Source organism: Pseudorasbora parva, chromosome 15 (assembly GCF_024679245.1).
Source record: "Pseudorasbora parva isolate DD20220531a chromosome 15, ASM2467924v1, whole genome shotgun sequence".
NCBI classification, from domain to species: Eukaryota; Metazoa; Chordata; class Actinopteri; order Cypriniformes; family Gobionidae; genus Pseudorasbora; species Pseudorasbora parva.
Genome location: NC_090186.1, coordinates 20,225,986 through 20,251,583, shown reverse-complemented (window position 1 = coordinate 20,251,583; position 25,598 = coordinate 20,225,986). Strand labels below are relative to the sequence as shown.

The following is a 25,598-nucleotide window of genomic DNA, read 5'->3' as shown; positions in this document are numbered from 1 at the left end:
TAATTCTAATTCTTGAGCAGCAACTCAGTATATTAGAATTATTTCCTCTGAAATCAGCATACACAATGTCACTGATTAAATGAATGCAGTCATGGTGAGCATTAGAAACTTCAAACAAGCATCAAAACGATTAACAATGCATAATTTTCATGAAAATAATATTTATCTTAATTGTCCAAAAAATAGGCTTTTTTCCATAAAGAAAAATGTCTTATTTCTAACTTTTGATTGAGGTGAATAACTACCTCAAAATGTTCTTATTCTCCCAGGTTACTAACTTCTGTATTCTTCTGCTGTCTGTTTTTGTACTTTTGTACACTCTCTAACCTTTTAAATCTGATCTTTTAAAAAATTACTTTGTCATTCTAACTAGTCTTATCTGAGTCAGGGCTCCAAAACGAAACAAAAAAACATCTCCAGCAATATACCTATACATTTTCAACAGTAATCATTCGCCATTCATAGTGTATGGTATCTTTGCACAAATACATCCGTCACTAGAAGGTAATCCACATTTTACAATGCCAACATGGACTGGTTGCTTAACATGACCATGAACAAAACCATGCCAGCATCTAAAACACAACATATGCTGGTAACCAACAGGGAAGAGTCTTTATGGTAGTCTATCGTCTGCCAGGTAGTAAACCGTAGTAATCACACACCTCTCTTCAACAATCTGCACAATTTGAGGAATTACTCATATCCGTAGCAGTTTGGAGTCCTGTGACTTAATTTTTCTGTAACATTTTATTCTTTGTTGTGTCTGACTTCCTCCCGGCTTTCCCTTTTCTCTTTCTGTCCTTCATCCTTCCTCCCAGTGTGCTCAAGACCAGTGCATTCAGAGCACCAAATTCGTTTTGCAGGCCGCCACCAACCCGCTGCTCCACAGTCAGCCCGTCATCCTGGGTGGAGGCCCAGCCCTCCAGGCCAAGACCTCTGTGGGCGGCCCGTGCTCCACTCTGGGCCCCTCTCAGCCGTCGCTGCCCTCATCTATTCCCGGCCTCAGCTGCGGAGGAGAGCTGATGGCCCTGCGGGACTCTGAGATCCACTGTCACCATCACCTACACCATCAACATTTCATCAGTCCGGAGGAGACGCCCTCCCCACCTGCAGCTTTGCCCTGCGCCACCCATTTGGGTCACCACGTTCACCCGGCACAGCTCTTCGACCCGGTCAGCCAGGACTCGCTTCATGAAGACTCAGTTCGGGGTTTGGTGAAGCTGAGTTCAGTGTGAGCTGTTTTTAATGCCGTCCTGCTTAACTGGACCACAAGCCATACAGTACTTTACACACGAACAACAGCTTCTACTGGACTTTCTGATACTTTAATGGAGCCAGCCGCCCCGGAACAACTTCCTGAGTACCAAGTGAGGACCAAAGCTAGTCTTCCAGCTCTGTTATTACTCAGCTGAGCTGTTTTATTTAATGGAAGCTTATTTCCACCACAGAATAAAAAATATTAAAAAAGGTAATTGCAACTTTCTCACATTTGTGACTTTTTTTCTTCTTGCGATTCGCAAGCGTATTACACAATCCTAACTTTTTTCAGAATTCTGCACGTCAGGTCATCAGATATAAAAAAAAGTAAAAGAAAAACTATTGTGAGAGGTAAGTTCAGAATTCTGAAAAAAAGTCTGAATTCTGAGATGTAAACTCAATTGGGAGTTAAAAAGTCTGAATTGCGAGATGTAAGCCCAATTGTGAGACGAAAACTCTGAATTCCACGAAAAAAGTATGAATTGCAAGATATAAACTCTGAATTCCAGAAAAAAAGTCTGAATTGCGAGATGTAAACTTAATTGCGAAATTAAAAAGTCTGAATTGCGCGATGTAAACTCAGTTGCAAGATAAAAAGTCTAAATTGCGAGATGTAAACTCTGAATTCCGAAAAAAGTCTGAATTGTGAGATGTAAACTCTCTGAATTCCGAAAAAAGTCTGAATGCGAGATGTAAACTCTCTGAATTCCGGAAAAAGTCTAAATTGCGAGATGTAAACTCTCTGAATTCCGGGAAAAAAAGTCTGAATTGTGAGATGTAAACTCAATTGCGAGATTAAAAAGTCTGAATTGCGAGATGTAAACTAAATTGTGAGATGTAAATTCTGAATTCCGGAAAAAAGTTTGACTTGCGAGATGTAAACTAAATTCTGAGAAAAAGGTCTGAATTGTGAGATGTAAACTTGCAAATCTGATTTTTCAAAAAGTCATAGTTATGAGAATGTCATGCTTACCTTTATTTATATTTTTATTGAGTGGCAAAAATAAGCTTCCATATTTTTTCAATAGCAGCCACCCTTAAAGTGACGCAACACTGCTTTTTCACTCAAGTATTTTCCCATTCATTTCTCCATTAAGATTTTAACCTAAATTATTTAAAACAAATAAATCAAAGCCTTAAACCAAACCAACCACAGATATGAATCATTAAAAACTTAGATTTGAAAAAAATGAAAAGGTTCAAGAAGGCATAAACTACTCCCATGAAGCATTGTAAACGACAGTCAAAAAAGAAACGGTTGCATAATATACAACAACACCTTTTAACTTCATAGCAAAATATATTGTAATTCACAATGCTGCATTGCAGTGACTGTTCATTGCTGAGCCCTTTTGCAATGATTTACGTTTCCATAGTAACAATGAGTCCTCTGGTTGGTTTCTTTCTCTTCAAGATTACAGTGTAGGGGAATTCGGCTATTAAAAATATCTTCTAAAAGACATTGAAATCACAGACTAATGGCTTCTACAGCAGCATATGCCATGTATTTGAATGTTTGAAAGGCTGTTAAAAGGTTTGTGCTGTTAGGGTTAGAATTCAGTTCCTCTATGGAGAAAATAAATAGGAGTTTTACTTCTGGAAGCTGACTGTTGTGCTTTTGAGGTGGGCGTTGCATTTTTTGAGCTGCCAGTCAGCCCATAAGTGGGATCATTTCGTATGGGCAGTGTTCCTGTGTGATCTGTTCATTTGTGGTCCTCAAGTATTCCCTGAGCTGGTGAGATGACCGAGAATCACTTCAGTGTTCATCTGTTTGTACAGCCTGTGATTCAGACTCTCACAAACTCATCTGTCCCAAAGTCTGACACGTTTAGTCATACAGTGATAGAGACAGACAACTTTAATGCGACGTCACTGCCTTTATCTCTCTCGGGGGTTCTGTTGACAATATTAGTGGTATTATCTATGATAATTATGCTTTGGTTATATATTTGGTTATATATTGCATTGAATTTAAACCAGGTGCCAACACATTATGGTCATGTGATTATGTGCCAAAATGCAGTTTACTGGTTTTCAGCTACAAAAGTGGATTATTGTGGATGTTAATAAATTCACAACTTTTTTTAAAAAACTCTTTGTCTTGATTTACTTGTTCTTTGTGCTGTAAAATATTTACTGATTGCTATAAAGTAAATGTAATAATGCATTGTATATTGTTGGTAATATAAAAATGAACAAAAAGTAGTTTAGGTTTACTCGATTATCCATCCTTTATTTAAAAAACAAACAAAACAAAAAAACAAGTAATGTTAAATGTATCAAATATGATGCATCAGGCTTTTGAGGAATATTTATTTGTACATCTCTCCATCATTGTATTGCATTATATGTTTAAAATTGACATGGTTTTGATCATAAAGCTAAGCATTTAAATGTATTATTTCCAAGACACATTATTTGGAGATATAGAGTGATGATATTAAATGTATTTTAAGTTGTCTGTTATACTGTTATAAAGAATACATTGATTTACATTAGAAGCAATTTTTTTTGTTTTGTTTGATATACACTTTAGGCCAAAAATATCAGAAAAAAAGAAAATCACCAAATTGCATTTTTTTCTCTGTTTCTTTGAATAAAATCGAGACGTTAGCCTATAGAGTGTGAGCTCCACATTCAAACTATATCATGCAATAAAAGCCTGATGTATCATATGATACTCAACAAAATTTATATATATATATATATATATATATATATATATATATATATATATATATATATATATATATATATATATATATATATATATATATATATATATATATATATATATATATATATATATATAATTATACACTATAATGGCCAAACTATTGGGACACCCCTCCAAATCATTTAATTCAGGTGTTCCGATCACTTCCATGGCCAAAGGTGTATAAAATCAAGCACTTAGGCAATGGGTTGCTGCCGCCTGTGCAATGAATTAATTCGTACAATTTCCTCACTACTAAATATTATACAGTCAAATGTTAGTGGTATCATAAAGTGGAAGCAATTGGGAACAACAGTCACAAAGTGGTAGGCCACGTAAAATATCAGCGGGGTCAGCACATGCTGAGGCACACAGTGTAAAGAAGTTGCCAACTTTCTGCAGAGTCAATAACTACAGACCTCCAAACGTTGTGTGGCCTTCAGATTAGCTCAAGAACAGTACGTAGAGCTTCATGGAATGGGTTTCCATGGCTGAGCAGCTGCATCCAAGCCAAGTGCAATGCAAAGCGGCAGATGTAGTGGTGTAAAGCTGCCAATGGACTCTAGAGCAGTGGAGATGTGTTCTCTGAAGTGACCGATCACACTCTGTCTGGACGAGTCTGGGTTTGGCGGTTACCAGGAGAACGGTACTTACCTGAATGCATTGTGCCAAGTATAACACATTATTATGTGGGGTTATTTTAAAGCATTTGGGGTTGGTCCCTTGGTTCCAGTGAAAGGAACACTCAATGCTTCAGCATACCAAAACATTGTGGACAATTTCATGCTTCCAACATCGGGGGAACATTTTTGAGGATGATTTCTAGAAGAACGGTCAAAAATTCCCATAAACTAGCTCCTAAAGCTTGTGGAAAGCCTTCCCAGAAGAGTTGAAGCTGTAATAGTTGCAAAGTGGCCAACTCCAAAGTTCATGTGCATGCAAAGGCAGGTGTCCTAAAGCTTTTGTCAGTATAGTGTATGTATGTATTTATATGTATATGTAACTGAACACATTTTATTTATAAAACAATGAATATAACATTTGCATGATGTGTTGTATAGTATACACCCATCACTCAGAAAAAAAATCTACAGGGCTGTCACTGGGGCGGTACCCTAAGGTACAAAAGTGAAAAGGTACATCTTTTTACCTTACTTACCGTTAAATTGTACATATTAGTACCTTTAAAGGCACATATTAGTACTTTAAGAGTGCGTATTAGTACATTTTCAGTTTTGTACCTTAGGGTGACAGCAATGTACATTTTTTTCTGACAGCGAGTAGTATTGTGAGTGTTTTGTTGGAGATCATTGCAGTTATATGTGTGAGCAGAAGCAGCCATACAGAGTAAAATTTAAGGTGAATTTTATAACTAGTATGTGTTAAGTATGTTGCTGTGGATGAAAAGTGATGCAGACAAGAGGAGAGAATGCATACAACAGGCCTTTTTAAAGGGTGTGTTGCCAGTCAGTCATTTGGGGAATTCACTAATTTATCTTTAAATATTTGTGACGACAGTGACATCAGATGCTGCTTTGTAACCACCTGAAGAGAAGCTCCGGCACCAGAACCATCGATATTATTACCTTGACTGAAAAACTTTTGATATTTTTTACTTTAACTTGTATATATATATATATATATTAGTCAAATATTTCTACTGCTAGAAAAACTAATAAATGTACTTCTAATTTCACAACAAAATCAAGGCATCGATTCATGGTGTTGAGCAAGAACAGACCATGGGAAAGTCTTCTGTATGATTGTAAGTATTTTAAAATGCTTATTATTAAGATTTGATTTACTTTCCTAACCTGAGAATAATACAGATAAGGTAAAGTTGTTAAGTTAAGCACCATAAAACAATATATAATTAAAACAAAATCATGTCAGGCTTTACAGGGTTATTGCAATTACAAAACATAACTACTAGACATTTTAAAAGGTATATATTACATTTTTATTATATATATATTTTTTTTCATAATTGCTTCTTTCTAAAACACTGACCAACAGATCACAAAGGAGAAAAAAACAACACAAATTATATTTATACATTCTATAATATTTCACAAATTACCAGACAATTCTTAAAAAGTAGTAGTAGTAAAAAGCAATTTTAGGCCACTGGAATAATTGCATAGATCTGCAAAAACAATGAACCATTAATAAAAAAAAAAAGAAGAAAATATTTGCTTCTCTTTAGTCCCTGGAACTTAATGGCAAACGTGATTTATTGATTTATTATTCCTATAAGATTATCATGCCAAGTCAAATACATTAGTGCAGGCTTCATTAGCTAATCATCTGCTTGTCTGATGACCTTCTGAAGAAAGGAAAATTAAATGTTTTAATGAAACAACTTCAATTATTATATTCATTATTAAAAGATTTATGGTGGGATCAGGATGGGTGTGTTAATCTGCTCTAACAATGTGAAATGTAAACCTGCAATCTGTTATTGCAAATGCCTGGAATTAACTTGGAATGATTCGGAAACAAATGGCCGGACAGACAGTATAATTACTGTTGCACAACCATTAGCATCCTGCCAGATGGCTTTTTTTTTTCATCCATCTGTTATGTCCGGGGTCCACAACCTTTTTGACCCATGGCAAACATGTTTAATTTTCATGTTGAATACAAGTCTCGCGGAGCCCACTTCACCTCATCAAGGTTCAAGTTCAGATCGTCTCCCATAATAATCAGCAAATGTTTTTTTTTCTTTTTTTTCTCAGTCATCGAGAGTTAATTTCTGCCCGTCTTTACACAGGAACTAGTCATTAACATCACACTGTATCAAACTTCTGCACTTATTGGGAGAAAAAAATAACTAAACTTCAAAGTATGGTTTAAATTAGGGCTGCACAATATTGGAAAAAACATCTGACATTGCGGTATTTCGCTTGTCTGCAATATGAATATTTCACCAACTCTGTTTGGAAAGATTGAATCATGTCACTTGTGATTTATTACGGGAGTGAATCTGCATGGAAACAAATAAATTACAAGCATAGATAAATACAATAGAACACAAATTAAATAACACTACAGTCTTCAACTGTATAAATTAAATCATCTTTGCTAAAGCTACAAAAGTGTTTTTTTCCCCCTTGTATTTTGATTAACATTAATGACAGACAGCAGCAGGAATATTAGGCTGCTGTTACTTTAAGAGCTAATGCATGGATCCAATATAATGATAAGCATCCATTTTCTTTCACAATTGTTTATGTTCACATAAGCCATAAGCGACTCTTAACAAGGATATTCCCTGAGACAGGAAATTTGACATTTGTTTGAGTGTATGTGTCTGTTTTAAGCACATATCAACGGAAGAGAACTGAATTCGGTGTCCGTGTGCTGTCTGCAGGTTCAGAATTGAGTTCCCTTTTGTGTCTTCTTGCGCTCGAATGGTTTGAAATTCCTTTAATGTTTAAACTGACAGGACCTCAAACAAGTGCAAAAGATAAACTTTCGCTCTATGAGAATCACATGCAAAAAATGAACGGATCTCTGAATTTGCAATGATGCTAAAACAATATATTGTGCAGCCCTAGTTTAAATGTGCTAATAGTTTGATAAAGTGGTTGAGGAGTAGCATTTTTAGACAGATCCAACCAGCCAGTGATAGTGATAAAAAATAATAATAATAATAACAGACCAAATTCTAGGTCTAGCATACTAGTCCAAATTCATATTGTAACTTGAAGTTAGTTAAAGTAGTTGAGATTAGCCACAGGAGTCACAGGTTGATTAAATATACTTGGTTGGAGGAAATATTGGAATAGTCTTCAGGCTGGAGCTGCTCACCACATCTTGACATCCTTGAGCTCTAAATCTCCAGAAATCTCTAGCACATCCACACAACTCAGATCCTGTACACGATGCTTGTAACTCAGCTGGTGGAACCCGTTTACTGCCACTTTAAACTCCTGAGCTTCACACAGGATGATCATCTGCCATGGAAGAGCATGAGGTAGAAGTCAGAGTTCAAAGAGCAGATACTACTAAAGAAAAAAGCTACAATGGATAAGATGCACAAGCAGGAACTGATGAAATGATTCTGTATTTTACTTCTGTAATGTGACACTTTTCAAAGTGAAGCAAAAGGCTCTATTTTCTAAATTAAAGCATCCAATTAGGTACACATTCCATGTTTTCTCATTGTAAGCACTCTTAGATCAAATAAACGAACTAATGTTCATTAATAAATCAATAATGTGGTTATTCTAGCACTAGATTTCTAGCAAATCTGTCCTCCCATTTAAAATAGTGATTCATGGTCTTTCACATAATGTTATGTCTTCTAAAGTTATGATTATTAACTAATTTTAATTACTAAAACTGCAACAATTCCTTAAAGGGATAGTTCACAAAAAAATGAAATTTTGATGTTTATCTGCTTCCAAGCAGGGCATCGAAGATGTAGGTGTGTTTGTTTCTTCAGTAGAATACAAATGAAGATTTTTAACTCCAACCGTTGCTTGTATAATGCATGTCAATGGGGTCTAATTCTAATTGTCTATGTTCACATAAGCGAATCTTAACAAGGATATTCCCTGAGACAGGAAATTTGACATTTGTTTGAGTGTATGCGTGTTTTAAGCACATCAACGGAAGAGAACTGAATTCGGTGTCCGTGTGTAATTCTAATTAGACCCCATTGACATGCATTATACAAGCAATGGTTGGAGTTTAAAATCTTCATTTGTGTCTAGTAAAGAAACAAACACGCCTACATATTGGATGCCTTGGGGGTAAGCAGATAAATATAACATTTTCCTTTTAGGGTGACCTATTCCTTTAAATTTGTTACACCCATAAAATAACATTTGGGCATTTTTATAGCATGACAGGATGAAAATATAACATTGCTGTAACATCCATTATCATTAAATTAACTAATTTACATTAAATAACTGGTAATATTAGTTAATTAAACAATGCCTAATTTGGCTGTTTGAGCTATTTGACAAATTAATTATTTAGATTTCATGATGAATTAACATTTTAGGAAATGCTATCATTCAGGGTGTATTCACACTTGCTCTGTTAGTGTGGTTCATTTAAATAAGTGTGAACACTGCAATTCAATCCTTAGAGTGCCCCAAACAAGTTCAGTATAGGCCTCAGAACCGGCAGATCCTCATTTGTGTGTGCAACGGAGGAATTCGTGGTTCTCTTTTCACTTATTGATTTATAAGCCCTTTACGAATTCTCAGCTGGTAAAAATACTATTGTATTTTCGCACATACAATGAGTGCATTTAGAACAACACACAGCATTGTTTTGGATGTTCGTTAAGATATGAAGCAAAATATACGTCATAACGCCACTTTGTTTTGCTTTATGTCTTTAGGTTTGCTGATAAAAATTACAGTGCGTACGCTAAGCGAATCCGGACTAAATGTATGGTCGGGACCAAAAGAACCAAAAAAACAAGTCTGAACGCACTGTTAGTGACAATAGGGGTGCTTTCACACCTGAGCGTTTGTTTCGGAACCTGGTGTGTTTTCTCTCTTGGGTTGGTTAGTTTAGGTCATATGTGAACACGGCAATCAAGCTTTGATCCGCACTAAAACAATTACTCTGAGACAACCTGAACAAGGTGGTATCGGCCCGATTGCAAACAGTTCGCTTGAGGTGTGAAAGTAATCCGACCCAACAGACCAACGAACCAAGTGGTATTATAATTCATAACCGGAAATGTGCTATAATAGCAATAGTGTCTGATTCTGTGAGCACATTAGTTATCACAGTTGAAAACCAAAAGAGTCATCTTCTCATCTTAATCTTAAAATGTTGTGTAATTGTGCTTCTCTATGTGAGAATGCTGTCCCGATAAAGGCTTGACATTGTTTGTGTGTCTTGAGATCCAAAAAAAGCGCATTTGAATTTGCTGCAGTATTGATACGAATGTATCATTTAAGAGCGGGAATGACAGCTACATTCATATAGCACATGTCTCGACAGTTACAAATAAAGCCACCATAAGCTCATGCAGCAAGCTTGTCAATCATTTTGATGGATGACGCAGAGGAAACTAACTACGAGGACAGTTGTACACACGTGTGACTTACACAAACACATTTTGGTATGCCTTGAAATGTTGCCTTGTGAAAGCGAACCGAGCCAAAAAGAAAATGCAATAATAAACTATAGGTGTGAAAACAATGTAAATGACTGATACCTCAAAGTATTGACCAGGTGAGAAAGGAAAGCTGGAGAGGGAGCGCTCCTCGGACCCCCAACAACCCGACAGGAAAGAGTTTCGAACAAAGGATCCAGTTTTGAAACGAGGGTTTAAGTGAAAAGCAATGTCCTCTGAGTTACTGATGCGCAAGTTTACTGAAAGACTATGGGGATAAAAGAAGATATAAAAAGACATGACATTTCATGAGAAATGGGTTAAAAACTACAAAAAGCATTTATTATATACAGTCTCTATAATATTCCAGTGGAAGTCCTGCTGGTGGTTTTCTTCTCCTACCTTTCTGGGGAACCAGTGATCTGCCCCTTCACCATAATGGAATCTCCTGGACTCAAACCTTTCGCAAGTTTGCTCTTAAATGGAAGACTCTGAAGTGAAAAAGGAACACATCTGACAAGGGTTTCAGATTCAGCAGGATGAAGACAGCGCATTTCACCCAATAATAATTAATTCACAGCTTTTAATACCAAGGTGTTGCTATGGAGTCACTAAAAACTGGAATACACTACATGACTTTTAAAATCAAAACACTAGGCATCACACAATTGCTGAGAAATCTGGGCAACTACTGAGCATCACGCACTAATATAATTTTCAAGTTGTTCCAACAACAACAAAGACGCATAGAATGTAGTCTTGTTGCATGACAAACCAAAACAGTGTTCAAAAATCTGTGCAAAATATCAAACATGTTAATAGTATCATACACTATATGGTTTTCTGTGAAATCTGTCAACTACAATGAGCAAAATCTGCAGACTGGGTCTGACTTTCAGCATCTCGTCCAGAATGCAAACGGGGCAAATCTGTTCACAATTCATGTAGTGTTTTCCACCCTTAAGGCAGTGATCTTCAACCCTGCTCCTGAGACCCACTGTCCTGCAGAGATTAGCGCCAACCCAAATCAAACACACCTTAACCAGCTAATCAAGTTCTTTAGGACAGAGATGGGCTGCATACGAAATTGTATATTCCCATTTAGTAGGCGAAAAACAGTCCAAATTCACAGTAAAAAAGTAGGCAAAAAGCTGATTTACTACTTCTGACGAGATTCTGAAGTATGCATACGATGGACACTTTACTATCCCATGAGGTCTAATTATTTGGAGATATGAGGGTCTGTGGCTCTACCATTGGAGAGAGCATAAAGGCCAACTTGGATCACGTGTGCCTTGATAACAAATCACACTACTGCCTTGACATTGAATTGAGTTGTGCGACAACCTATCACTGTTTGCGCATACCATAGAAATTAATAAGAGTTGCCATGAACTAAATGCTACCCGTCGCAAAAGTTTCCATGACTTATCTTATAAAATAGCCTTTTTTGGTGTAAACTCAAAAAATAGATAATTCCAAAACAAATATTTAATGGAAAACATGCTGAAGATTAGCCAATCTGGTCTCCTTTCCGGCGTACCACAGCATTGCCTTTAAAGCCTTGCCTTAAAGCGGCTTTGTCCAGGATCTCTTGAAAAACACATGCAGGTGTGCTGAAGCAGGATGGATAGAAATTTTACAGGACAGTAGGTCTCCGGGAGCATGGTCTCTAAATATCTCTGCCTTAAGGTCTGCTTTTACACTGGAAGTCTTAATGCACAGATACGATCTTTTGACCATATCAAATATCCACATCAGACTCACCCAAAGTGATTGTCGATGATCGCTTTACTATGCACATGATAGACTCTAGTTCTGAATGGCCCTGCTATTGACATTATTTATATAATTCATTTAGAGTAGCCATGATTATTCAATTATTATTATTCAATTAGATGGCTAGGCCATCTAGGGTGTTATGGGTGGTTCACAGGGCATTGTTAGCTGGTTGTTAGAGTTTTCTGATGGTTAGAGTTGACTGGTAGGGTTGGGATACCAAACACACACTGTAGTAACAGAAAACACTACAGCGTGACAAATTGACAAAATGTCGTCTTCTTCATCATGCTTAGTTAGAACAAATCTCAGATTTGCTCACAGGGCAACTTTTTTGAGCTGTGTTGCTGGACAATGTTGCTTGTGCACTTTCCCATCAAAAATGGGCAACAAATTTCTATCTGGATAATGTTGATCAGTCTGTTGTGGGCCCTGTGTCTCATCTGGTTGCCTGTTGATGGCAACATTGCTTAGCAACATTGCTCAAAAAATTGCCCTGTGTAGCATCCCCTTTAGATTTATACCATGACCTAACCAGATGTAATTTGATAATTGCTTTTTTTGCCTGTGACATAAATTGTGTAAAAAAAAAAAAAAAAAAAAAAAGTGTAAGTAAGTCTGATTTCTTAGAAAAATAATGCCTACTTAAGTTGAACATTTTGAGGTGTCATTGAATTGAGGGCTAAAGTTAAATACTTAATCTTAGGAGACTGTTAAAAGGATAGTTCAACCAAAAATGTAAATTCTGTCATCATTTACTCACCCTCATGTTGTTCCAAACCTGTATGAATTTCATCAGTGTAACACAGAAGAAGATATTTTGAAGAATGTTGGCAACCAAGCAGTTTGGTTACCATTGCCTTCTACTATATGTACAATATAAACACTAAAACATTTCTCAAAATATCTTCTTTTATGTCCTATGGAAGAAAGAACATCATACAAGAACAACATTAGAGAGAGTAAATTATGACAGAATTTAAATTTTTGGGTGAACTTCAAGTATGAATGAATATGAGCAACAGTTATAGTGATGCTTGACATAGCAAACACTATTAACAATAAGTCACTATACACAGTTTATTGAGGTTGTACACTACCTACAAGTTCCTAATCAGTAAAGGCCGGATTTAAGGGTCAAAGTGACCAAATAATTAAGCCAATTTCTGTCCAGACTGCGAGGCATCCATCTCAATATGATTTTAAAGGGATAGTTCACTTTAAAATGAAAATTCTGTCATCCTTTACTCACCCTCAAGCTGTTTCAAACCTGTATGAATGTCTTTCTTCGGCTGAACACAAGGGAAGATATTTTGAAGAGTGTCAGTAACCAAACAGGTAACTGGAGCCATTGACTTCCATAGTAGGAAAAAAAAAATACTATGGAAGTCAATGGCTCCAGTTAACTGTTTGGTTACTGACACTCTTCAAAATATCTTCCCTTGTGTTCAGCCGAAGAAAGACATTCATACAGGTTTGAAACAGCTTGAGGGTGAGTAAAGGATGACAGAATTTTCATTTTAAAGTGAACTATCCCTTTAATCATTCTGAAATTGACTTATCCAGTTTGATTTGTAGTAAAAAGTAAAGCTGCCACATAAAAACTGAATAAGGAAATTATTCAGCCGTGATGTGTACTCACTGTGTCACCTGACTCCGACATGTCTGACTATTGGATGAAAGAGGAGGGGAATGTTTTAATTAAACAGCTTCAGCTAAACAATCTATTTTACTGCAAAACAAAGATATGACTTCACCAACACGTGTACACACACCACTGTACAAAAGTTTGGGGTCATTAATAAATATTTGCTTTAAAAAGAAATTAATACTTTTATTTAGCATGGACACATTACATCAAAATGTTTTACTTCAAATAAATGCTGTTCTTTTGAACTGTCTATTTATCAAGAAATCGTGAATAATTAAGCAGCACAATTGTTTTCAACATTGATAGTAATAAAAAATGTTTCTTGAGCAGCAAATCAGCATAATAAAATCATTTCTAACAGATCATATGACAAAAAAAATGTAGCTTTGATAAATTGCATTTTAAATGGTTAGTTCACCTAAAAATGAAATTGATGTCATTAATGACCCACCCTGATGTCGTTCCACACCCGTAAGACCTTCGTTCATCTTCAGAACACAGTTTAAGATATTTTATATTTAGTCCAAGAGCTTTTCTGTTCCTCCAATAAAAGTGTATGCACACTATATTGTCCATGTCCAGAAAGGTAATACAAATCAGAGTAGTCCATGTGTGACATCAGTTAGTTAATTAGAATCTCTTGAAGCATCGAAAATACATTTTGGTCCAAAAATCATAAAGACTACGACTTTATGCAGCATTTTCATCTTTCCCCTGTTTGTTTTCAATCCTAAAATTAAGATTCAAACGATTATGAATCAGCTTATCGATTCATGGTTCAGATCGCATGTTAAACTGCCAAACTGCTGAAATCAAGTCACATTGGCGATCCGAATCATAAATCAATATTCTGATTCATAACCGTTTGAATCTTTATTTGAGGATTGAAAACAACCCCGGAAAAGAAGACAATGCTGAATAAAGTCAGAGTTTTTGTTATTTTTGGACCAAAATATATGTTCGATGCTTCAAGAGATTCTATTTAAAGATACACTGTGTAATTTTTTAGTTTATTCTTAGCTAAAAACACTTAGTTCTTTTAAAAATATATGTGCTCATTAATGTATATTTACTTCTTTCAAGTAATAAAGTATTCTCGTAAGTTTATAATATGCCATTGAAAATACATACGGGTGAGGGGTTCGAATGCCGGTCGCCATGTTGCCCCTCCATCTTGAAAGTACATTAGCCAAAGAGGGACAAATCCATAAACGACATTAGGGTGAGTCATTAATGACATCAATTTCATTTTTGGGTGAACTAACCCGTTAAAAATATATTAAAATAGAAAACAGTTGTTGTAAATTATAATAATATTTCACAGTATTACTGTTTCACAGTATTACTGTTTATTTTTTACCAAATAAATACAGCCATGACAAACATCTTTTCTTCCTTCAAAGCATTACAAAAATCTTAATAACCCCGAAATTTGAACAGTAGTGTGCATATATATATATATATATATATAAATATATATATATATATATATATATATATATATATATATATATATATATATATATATATATATATATATATAATTGTGGGGATATATATATATATATATATATATATATATATATATATATATATATATATATATATATATATATATATCCCCACAATTACTGAAAACAACCAACACCCACAATTACTGAAAACAACATTAGCAGTCACTTACATATGGCTGTGATCTTTTGCTCGCAACTACATTTGAAGGTGTGATGGGATTCTGAAAATAAAATAACATTATAATGTTTACATCCCAAAATGCAGTGCCAACCACATCATAACGAACAGTAAATGTACTGATCAAATGAACAGTGTTTGCATCATGTATCATGTACACCTGACCTACAGTCTACAATTAATCTAAGAGTATTATCTACATATCTTACACTGTCTGGCCAAAAAAAAAAAAACATGGGTTTAAAAGGGTTTTAATGGGCAAATGCTTAAGTCAATGATTGGATCATCACATGGACAATTCTGTTTCTAGCATGTGATGGTGCGAGTAGTAGCTTTTCATTTCTTAACCATGTAGGTTCATGGCCATATTCCAGTATGACATTGTCAAGATTCATCAGGCCCAAGTGAAAGAATGGTTAGGAGGGAGCATCAAGAATCATTTTCACACATGTTTTGGCACCTCTGAGTCCAGACCTTAAATTCGTTGGGTCTTTAGGATGTGCTGGAAGAGACTTTACAGAGTGCTCGACTCTTGCATTGTCAATACAAGATATTGACCAAAAATCGATGCACCTCTTAATTGGAAATAAATGTTATGGTGCTATTTCCATCAAGAGGTGCATCAATTTATTTACATGGTTGTTTAAAAAAAATTAAAAGCTACACACTCCATTAATTAGGGTTAGAAGAACTGTTGCCAAACAGTTAGAAACATAATAATCACTGCAATAAGGATCCAATCATAGACTCTTAAGCAATTGTATACTGTATATTTAATTGTATATTAACAGTGTTTGTGAATATATCTGTATTTTCAAGCTTCTTTAATGCATATGCAAAAATTTTCTTAAAATCTTAAAATGTTTGGGGACATTTCAAATTTGAATTGGAAAAAAAGAAGAAGAAAAGAGCGTGTTACCTTACTCACTGAACTGGGAATAAACCCAATGGCCTGAATTTGAACCTTCCCTGATATGGCCAGCGTGTCCACCTTCTTGAGCTCTAACCTGTGCCTGTACTCCAGCAGATGAGAACCATTTACCGCCACCTGGAGGCAATAAAACAAACTATATTTATTTAATTTATCATTATTTTAAAAACAAGAAGTAATTTGTAAAATCACAAAACATTTTTTTTCTGAGCACCTCCTCTTCTTATAAAGGACAAAAGAACGTATGCGTGAGAGTGCCATCAACTAAAAGCATGTGATTTAAAAACACGATGGGAAAATGATTTGCTGACGCTACAGCTCTCGTTGGCTTAGAACAACTTAACTAAACTGATTCTATCTCTATGATTCAATTCTGAAATATTCTATTTAACATGTGAGAATAAATTATAACCTCAATAGAATCACACAGAGCCCCTATTAAGACAGTGATCGACACAATATGAGATATGAGAAAAATTATTTCAATGCTTTTGTGTTTGCTTGTGAAAGTGAGCAAATATTCTGTTCTCTCAGAAACGTTCCAAGAGAAACTTTCAATTTTCTCACAAAAATCGTGTTCACTCGCAAAATATATGAAATATAGCTTTTCTATCCATGTCATATTAATGGCATCACTAGTTATGCCTAACCCTAATGAAAAGTTCATTGTATGAAAAGAGAATAATGTTTCTAGGAGAAATGAAAAAGTTAACACATTTATTTCTTCTCATCTCATTTTTTTCATTATCATGTCCCTTTAGAATTATGTGATTTTAATCATATTTCTGAAATCATGTCTTCATTTGAATGATGGACAAGACAGATTTTGGGAATTAAACTCCCTTCACATTAAATTCAATAGTATTTCAAATGCATCCATTTCATCTGTAACAAAGAACGTGCAGTATCTGCTTTTGCTAAGTTGCATAGATCTCTATAACACAATGGGAATTTTTTATTTCTCCCCTGACTGCAGCCGCCTACTCTCCTCTACTTTCAAGGTGTTTGGCATCTCAAACGTCTAATGTTTTGGTCCACAGAGCCACCGTTACACTTTAGGGATAGCTTACCTGCTGCATATTAAGTAGAAAGTATTTTAAAAAGAGCAGTAAACGATTTCTGAAAAACACTGGTGATTTCTGAAATGAATTCAAACAAACAAAACAAACCTTGATCCACTGTAAAAGCCAATAATTGTTCTTACTTAGACTTTTTAATTAATTTTACTTAATGTCCAAAAAATTGTTGAACTTTAAAAAAATTTAATCTGAACTATTTGCATGCTAATGCATTTGTTACTTGGAAACACAAACTCGGAAAGTAAACATTACTTGACTGGTTTGAGTACCATTTTGCCAAAGCAAAAAACCAAACAAACAAACAAACAAACAAAAAAGAAACAGGCGAGTGGGCAAAAGGTTGAGGCGGGGCAATTCTTAATAGACTTTTCACAAATTTCCTCCACTTCTGCAGTCATTGTCCTTCTTAGTTGCATTCACTAATTTTCCAATCATCTAGAATGTTATTGACAATACAACTAAATACTATATAAAATATAAATATATAAAAATATATATAAAATTTAATGCCAGTTGGTGATTTTAACATTTGATTGCTAACACTTCTGACAAACTTTTAATTGTGTTGATATAATGCCTCTATATTTTTGACAACATCTTACAGTTGATCATGCTTGAGTCCCACACAGACTTCAACATTCAGCATGCAAAACACAACAATGGTAACATTTTTTTTTCTACACTTAAAGGTTCAGCGCTGGGAAGATGAATCTGTATTTAAACTGGGTCATTAATGTAGTAGAAATGTGAAATTATTTTTGAAAATGGTGCTTTCTATACTGAGAAAAGACATGTATTTTTGTCTCAAGGGGATGAACAATTCCCAGAATGCTTCAAATGCTCGGATGCCCATGAGGTAAGCTAAAACATATCAAAATTTAATTTCAAAGTGAACTATCCCTTTAACAAGACCATTACAAGTTTATTTGCTGTCGTTATTGGGGCTATACTGACAAAAGACAGCAAATAAAATGGTAAAATGATGCCAAAAACAATGAAACAAAGCAATTAATGTTTTCGTGCTGCAATGCATTGTGGGAATAAAAGTCCTCAGATCACAAATAGAATTATGTAGACACAACTTAAATGGTTTAAGTAAGAACAACTTGATGCAATGAAGCTTGCTTAATTGAGTGTTAAGTGCATTCATACTAGGTGAACTAGCTACTAAAAATAGGGATACACCGAAAATCTTCGGCCGAAAATGGCCCAAAAGCCCATTTTCGTTTTTTGGCCGAAAGACTTTTATCACCGAAATAATACGGCGAAATGTTGTGATGACGTAAACAGAAACCACAACCTGCACATGCTTGTCTAAAGCAACATCTGCGGTGTGGACGTACGTGGTTCATCTCACATCTGATGATGCATCTATAATATGGGTTGTAACTTGAAAATAATGCTTTATATTTCTGTCGATGGATACCTGTGCTGGCTCCTCATAAAAGAAAAACGGGCAAAACGGTCTCTCTTTGTAAACTTCAATTGTAAACGTCCGAATATGACCAGTTATTTTCTCCGTCACCACCTGGGTATATTCGGCAAAGGACGCGAATGAGGACTCGCGCGCGCTGTGTGAGATCTGTCTCTGTGCATCATGCGAGAGCGCGCATTCCTCTCACAGCGCACAAATATTGAGTTATCTTTCAAGTCTTGCGCTTAAACAGACAAACTCACACAAGAAGTATGTCAACATATCCATCTTGATGAGTATCCAGCAGACAGGCTGCGTCCGAAACCTGGAAAATGCTGCCTTCGGAGGACACATTTCAAGGCAGGAAGGTATCAAGCAAGTTGAAATAAGACAGAAGGTTAACCTTCAAAACAGAACTTCCCTTTCACTGGCATTATAAAGCTTGGAAGAGCCAGGACATTTAAAAAAAAAAAAACAACTCCTGATTGTATTCATCTAAAAGAAGAATGTCATATACATTCTTGAGGGTGAGTAAACCAAGGGCTAATATTCATTTTTGGGTAAACTATCCCTTTGACAGACACGCGCACACGGCAGCCCCAGTAAGTTTAAAAGACCGAAAATGCATATGAAGTGTGCCATTTGGAAAAGGGCCAAGAAGTCTGCTGCAGAGCTCGCACCAGTGTGGAATCGACAAAAGTTTGCATCAAGGGTGTATATCGACAACAAAGGGGCTGCTCGCAAGCACCCTTCTGAAACCTAAAAGGTCAAATGGGACACCCTACAGTAGTGCTATGCAATATATCGAAATTATTGAAATATCGCAAATGTACATATTGCAATATCTGAATGATTTAGAATAGGCTACTTCAACATTGTGAATATATACACAGTTATGGCAAAATTGCCGTATGAGTATTCATGTAAACACAGTCAGTTATGCTTTAAGTGAGCAATATCAGTTGGGGAAAAAGCAGAGTGTGTGTCAATAGGATGCATGCATTAGCTCTTAAAGTGACAGGCGGCTAACACAGTAAACCTGCCACTGTCTGTATACATTGTATATTTAATTAATGTGAAGACTAACGTTTTTAGTTCTTATTTTTAATAACAAAGATAAATTAAAATAACAAAAATAATCGTCCAAACCGTTTTTTAACAGGATGCTCTCTTCTAGTTTTAGGTGGATAAAATGATATATTACCAAGTCAAGCAAAGGGTTTTTATGGAAGTAAAACTGTGCCACTGGATTTTGAATTCTAATTTTTAGCACTGAATTTTTTTACATCGAATTTTTAACACTGAATTTTATTTTGCATCTAAATCAGACTTTGAATTTTAAAAGCCATCGAATTTCTAGCTCTGTTTTTTTTTGACTATGACATTTTTTCAATGTTTTAAAAAAATTCAGTGTAAAAAGAAATTCAACGTCTCAAAAAATTCAGTGTAAAAAAATTCAACGTCTCAAAAGATTCAGTGTAAAATAATTCAACGTCTCAAAAAATTCAGTGTAAAATAATTCAACGTCTCAAAAAATTCAGTGTAAAAATATTCAGAGTCAACATCCGGGTAACCAAGGAGAAGCAATCGATCCCTGTATCAAATCATCCAACATCCAGCCAATCATTTACGCTCCATTGGCCATGTGATGCTGAAACAGGAAGGCGGGGAACAGGGCCGTTTCTAGCCTTTCTGGCACCCTAGGCGAGATTCATATGTTGCACCCCCCCCCCCCCCCCCTTTTTTTTTTTTTTTTTTACTTCAAATTATTAAGTAAATATGACTTCCTTATTTCATGGGCATATTGTACATGCATTAATCGAATAATGTAGCTAGGTTTATTATCTCTGAGATCACAGATGTTGGGGGGTTCGGGGGCATGCTCCCCCGAGAAAAATTTGATTTCTATGATCTACATATGTGTATTTTAAGATGTTCTGAAGGCCAAAAAATTAGATAACAATAGCTTGAAAACCATGTCACTCGGCGCCGCTGCGGATTGAAGAACACAGTGACACAAAGACTAAAAGACGGGACGAAGCAGTAGCCGAAGCCTTGCGCCAGTTTCATGTTTTAAAGGTTAATCACATATTTTTTTAGGGGGGGCTGATGCATAAGTTCATAAAAAAGGGCCTAGTGACGCCCATGGTTATGACAGTATTAGCCTACTTGATCAATTTACACTAAACAGCTATCTCTGATGTAAAAAAAAAAATTATTCAAATTAACTGCTATAATGTTCTGCACCTGAAATGAGCATGGCGTGTGGTCCGTCCAGTACTAATATTCAGTGTAATGTTTTGCTCAACATTATGATAGAGGGACCAGCTTAGTAGAGAACAAGTAACCAATAAGTAGGCTATACCTGTATATTTCGCTCTTTTTACGATACTGAGCCCCTGATGGCTTTGACCTTTTCATGATGATGAAACTAAAGCAGGCTGTAACGAGTAGAAATATAGTGTGGCCCCTTTAAGAGTTGCGAGCGCTCCCTGCAAACGAAGTCTGCATTTTGTGAATGTGCGCACTGAGTCTTGAGCTCCCATGTGTGGGGATTATTTTCTGTTTTCTGTTGCTAACAGTTATTTTGTTTTATTAAGTAATGCTGTGGATGGAAAGGGAGTTTGTGATGAGAGTTCAGCGAGGAATAAAGTGCGATCTGTTTGATGTTAATCGCCTCCGTGTTTGCATCCACTACAGTTACATTAAGTGAGCTATCCGCATTTTTCACTCAGACACAAGCGTTACAATGCCACGGATGACGACGTTCCCTGCCGCCCTCTACATGATCTCATTTCATTACAGCAGCTCCACTATCACCATGGCGACTTCACTCCAATAATCGCAACTAATCATAATGCCTTGAAATAGAAAAAGTACGAAATATTAATAATAAAATATATATGAAATAACTAAAAAATCTTGTTGGGGCGGGGGCTCATTGACGCCCCCCAGCTGTTGGCGCCCTAGGCGACCGCCTAGTTTGCCTATGACTAGAAACGGCACTGGCGGGGAAGTTCACTTCAGGTGAGCTCCAGAGCTCAGCAGCATGGCTCAGAACACACACGATGGCGCTTCAGTGAATTTACTCATGACCAATGGAGCGTAAATGATTGGCTGGATGTTGGATGATTTGATACAGGGATCGATTGCTTCTCCTTGGTTACCCGGATGTTGACTCTGAATATTTTTACACTGAATTTTTTGAGACGTTGAATTATTTTACACTGAATTTTTTGAGACGTTGAATTATTTTACACTGAATCTTTTGAGACGTTGAATTTTTTTACACTGAATTTTTTGAGACTTTGAATTTCTTTTTACACTGAATTTTTTTAAAACATTGAAAAAATGTCATAGTCAAAAAAAAAACAGAGCTAGAAATTCGATGGCTTTTAGAATTCAAAGTCTGATTTAGATGCAAAATAAAATTCAGTGTTAAAAATTCGATGTAAAAAAATTCAGTGCTAAAAATTAGAATTCAAAATCCAGTGGCACAGTTTTACTTCCATAGGTTTTTGGTATTTTAAATTTTGCCATTACATTTTTAGTTTGTTTACATTGATTGTAAAATTATATTGTCAGATTTGTGACATTAATTTTTGCTAAAACACTGCTGGTCACTTTCAGAAGTTGTAGCGATGCTTTCTTTTCCCAGAAAGAATGTGAAACACATAAATAGTATCATTCTCAGTTTGATTTTTTATTTTATTTTTTTATATATAATTTAAATAGATTTAACACACTAATTGCAATATCGTATAGCATATTGAATATTGCATTATTTAACAAGATATTGCATATTGCATTTTTATTCAATATCGAAGTTCTACTCTACGGTCTCATGGACACGCACACGTGGCTACATGTCTACAAGACCGAAAGTGCATATGAAGTGTGCCATTTGGGTAATTAACTTTTTTGTCCACCTGCCACTGTAGCTGGTGGATTTCAAAATCTACCAGCCACTCAATCTTTTTACCAGCCACTTTCTTGTTTTTAACCAACAATGTGTAACTGTATGTGAAAATTAATACTACAAGCTATACTTTAGCAGTTTATTTAATCTCAAGTCTCAATTAAAACTGACATTTTCTCTTTCTCTCTTATACGCACACAAAACATGAACTGATATGCATTTCATTAAATGAGTAGGGCTCTGTACTCTGTGCACTCTTTTTTTACCTGGATGTGGCATTTGGATGATTCATGGTCTTTTATGGCTTCCAGTTTTAGGGTTTTAGTCCCAACAATGAAACTATTCGTTTTTGCATCTTTTGAAGCGTGTTGACAACATACCGAGCAGAAGATTGTCAGGGATGCACCGAAATAAAAATTCTTGGCCGAAACCGAAAAAGAAGAAACCAAGGCCGAAAACCAAAACACTTAAAGAAATTATGCTAATTATTAGTACCATTGGATGTATGGCTAATGCTATGACTTTACTAAAAAATCAACGTATTGCAATTGCATAAATTAATATTAAAGTTTCAAATAATAAATCAATTACAAATTATGCAAATATTTACTTAGCACATTGCAACAATATACAGTATAAAATAAAATTCAAACTAAAATGTGAAAGTGAAAAAAAAAGTTTATAACCTTGAACAAATCTTTCTGTACGAGTATGATGATCTCAAAGGCAGCATCGTGCTTGAAAGGCATCAGATAGTGGATCTCCTCTTTTCCCCAGCTCTCATTCTGCAGCGTGTTACAGACGATGTAGGGAGTGCGCTTGAAGCGAGGATTGAAATGAAAAGCCACATCTGCCCGAGGCTTCACACTGCTGCCACAGGTTAGGTCAACCTGAAATCTGCAAGACAATTTAGTGCTTCTTACTGTTTGGACTGTGGATACAATTTGAACATATACAAGGGTGTTTCAACAGATTTCAAACTATATTATTTTTTGTTATATGGTTGTTACCATCTTGGAAACTTTGACCATGCCGTTATCATTTATTTTTGCAACTTTAAATGACTAGATTGTATTGTTTTACCCCTGTTCAGGACACAGACTTTCAATTTTAACATTTTTGGCTCTTCATCTATACAAAGAATAAAATAAACTATTTCAATTATTTTTGTGTGAAAATTATTAATTATAAATGTTATCATTTATAAATTATTATAAATCTTTACCCACATTTTTATTTCCACAAACTGTTCCTCAGTCGTTTTTCAACATGGTCAACAATTTTACCACTAATAAGGTTTTTTTCCAAACATTACTGTACTTGGTTACCATAGAGACAACAGTGTTAATGATAAGCATGCTGGCGATTAGATATGAGATGCGATTTGTGAAGAAAATGAAGATTAACATTATTTATGAACAAATTATTTTCATTGTGCATCTTTAAGTTGTGAAAATATCAATTAATTGTGTATATGAGATGAATGCATACAATTCTAGCCATGAAGTTAAGCAAAAGAGTTGTCCATTTTCTTCCATTTTTTTTTTTTTTTTTTTAATGTCTATAACATTTTAGTTTAGGGTCCAATTCTCAATATTAACTAGTGCATACCTAGTTATGCTTACATGCATATTACTAGGATATTGTCTGTTTATTAGTACTTATAAAGCACATCTTAATGCCTTATTCTGCATGACCATATTTTACATTCCTAAATCCTACCCAGTACCTAAACTTAACAATATTAATAAGCAGTAATTTAGAGTTTATTGTGGCAAAAGTTGAAGTTAATATATGTTAATATACTGAGAATTGGATCCTAATCTAAAGTGTAACCAAAATGTCATTTCCATCACAGCATGATGTCAAACACATCATTTGAGATGGAAGATTGGAAATTACATTTTGTTCCAGAAATAAAAAGATACAACTTTAAATGAAAAAACTCTAGAGACACATTTATGTTCACATAGTTAGTTGACAGTTAAAGTGTGTGCGTGTATACAGGAATATGTGGTTTATAAAGACACAAATGTGTATAATGACATGGGTATTACAACGTAAACATGGTTTATGAGGAAGGTTCCTGTGTCATCGTAAACCAATTGGCTTAAAAAAACGTACAAAACTTTTTTTTGGAATTCAAAAAAATGGCAAACATTTTGTGTGATGGGTAGGTGGGGGTAGGGTTAGAGTATGGGGATAGAATAGAATACACGGTTTGTAAAGTATAAAAACCATTACACCTATGAAGACTCACCATAAACCACATATTCAAGTTTCTATCGTCTCTTATTTCTATTTATATAATATTTCCCTGCTTGAGTAATGTCTGCATATTTAATATAATGAGGAAGGTGGCTTATAAAGACCCCTTCCACCCGAAGTATTTTCTTTCTAGGGACTGCAGAGACATTTAAGATTACAATGATATGGATGCTTTATAAGCACTGAGATGGTCCCCACCTGTCAGAATCACCGGGTACGCTGCCCTGGATGAGCACCATCTCTCCGGGTTGAAGTCCGCCCAGGATGGTACCAGCATATGGAATCGTCTACAGGCAGAAATTGGGACACAGTGACTCAGTTTGCCCTATCTTACAAGTCTACAAGATAAAACCATTTAAGCTTTGTTCATTTTAAAAAGATTAACAGATAAACAAGTGACGTTAACTTGTTTACGTAGTAGTAGTAGAAGTATTGAACCATAAAAGCAAAACGTATAAGTAAGGTCATTCTTACTGGATTCGTTACAGTTTGTTTTGCATTTGCGGCAGACATATTTGCGATGCTGTTCATAAAGTCTCTATATATGCTGTTGTTACGAGTTAATCACCAACTGAGGAAAAAAATATAAACGCATTCTTCACTTTCACTTCCGCATGTATTCAGTGACCAATCAAAGTGCGATATGAGCGCGACGCGTTCAGTGACCAATCAATGCGCGATTTGAGAGGAACCCATTCAAATACCGAAATACTTAATACAAATTAAAAAATAATTTCAGATTTTTGGCATGCGTTGTTCTTGAGTCAATGAGAACTTGTTTAACTAATGCATGTCTGT

At 35.4% G+C, this 25,598-nt stretch overlaps 2 protein-coding genes across 4 annotated transcripts in view; one reads left to right on the top strand and one right to left on the bottom strand.

Moving 5' to 3' along the window:
• The window catches only part of zdhhc14 (zinc finger DHHC-type palmitoyltransferase 14), a 51,276-nt gene extending 47,924 nt beyond the window's left edge, over positions 1 to 3,352 (top strand). Inside the window, exon 9 of one of the 2 annotated variants that reach the window (XM_067417333.1) lies at positions 867 to 3,352. In XM_067417333.1, the coding sequence (XP_067273434.1) occupies positions 867 to 1,238 (372 nt within the window). In that variant the 3' untranslated portion in view covers positions 1,239 to 3,352. Of the gene's footprint in view, positions 1 to 821 lie in introns of both variants that reach the window. The other variant, XM_067417332.1, reaches the window with a different exon arrangement.
• Positions 3,353 to 5,938: 2,586 nt separating this feature from the next.
• lgals8a (galectin 8a) lies at positions 5,939 to 25,433 on the bottom strand. Of its 2 annotated transcripts, XM_067417323.1 has the most exons (9): positions 25,275 to 25,433; positions 24,999 to 25,087; positions 23,219 to 23,429; positions 16,109 to 16,237; positions 15,182 to 15,232; positions 13,489 to 13,515; positions 10,470 to 10,558; positions 10,170 to 10,335; positions 5,939 to 7,935 (listed from the first exon to the last, which is right to left on the bottom strand). In XM_067417323.1, exons 1-9 carry the CDS (start codon positions 25,329 to 25,331, stop codon positions 7,786 to 7,788), a joined length of 969 nt encoding a protein of 322 aa, XP_067273424.1. In that variant the 5' UTR covers positions 25,332 to 25,433; the 3' UTR covers positions 5,939 to 7,785. The 2 variants fall into 2 exon arrangements, with proteins under 2 accessions (XP_067273424.1, XP_067273426.1); XM_067417325.1 differs by lacking the exon at positions 13,489 to 13,515.
• Positions 25,434 to 25,598: the final 165 nt, after the last annotated feature.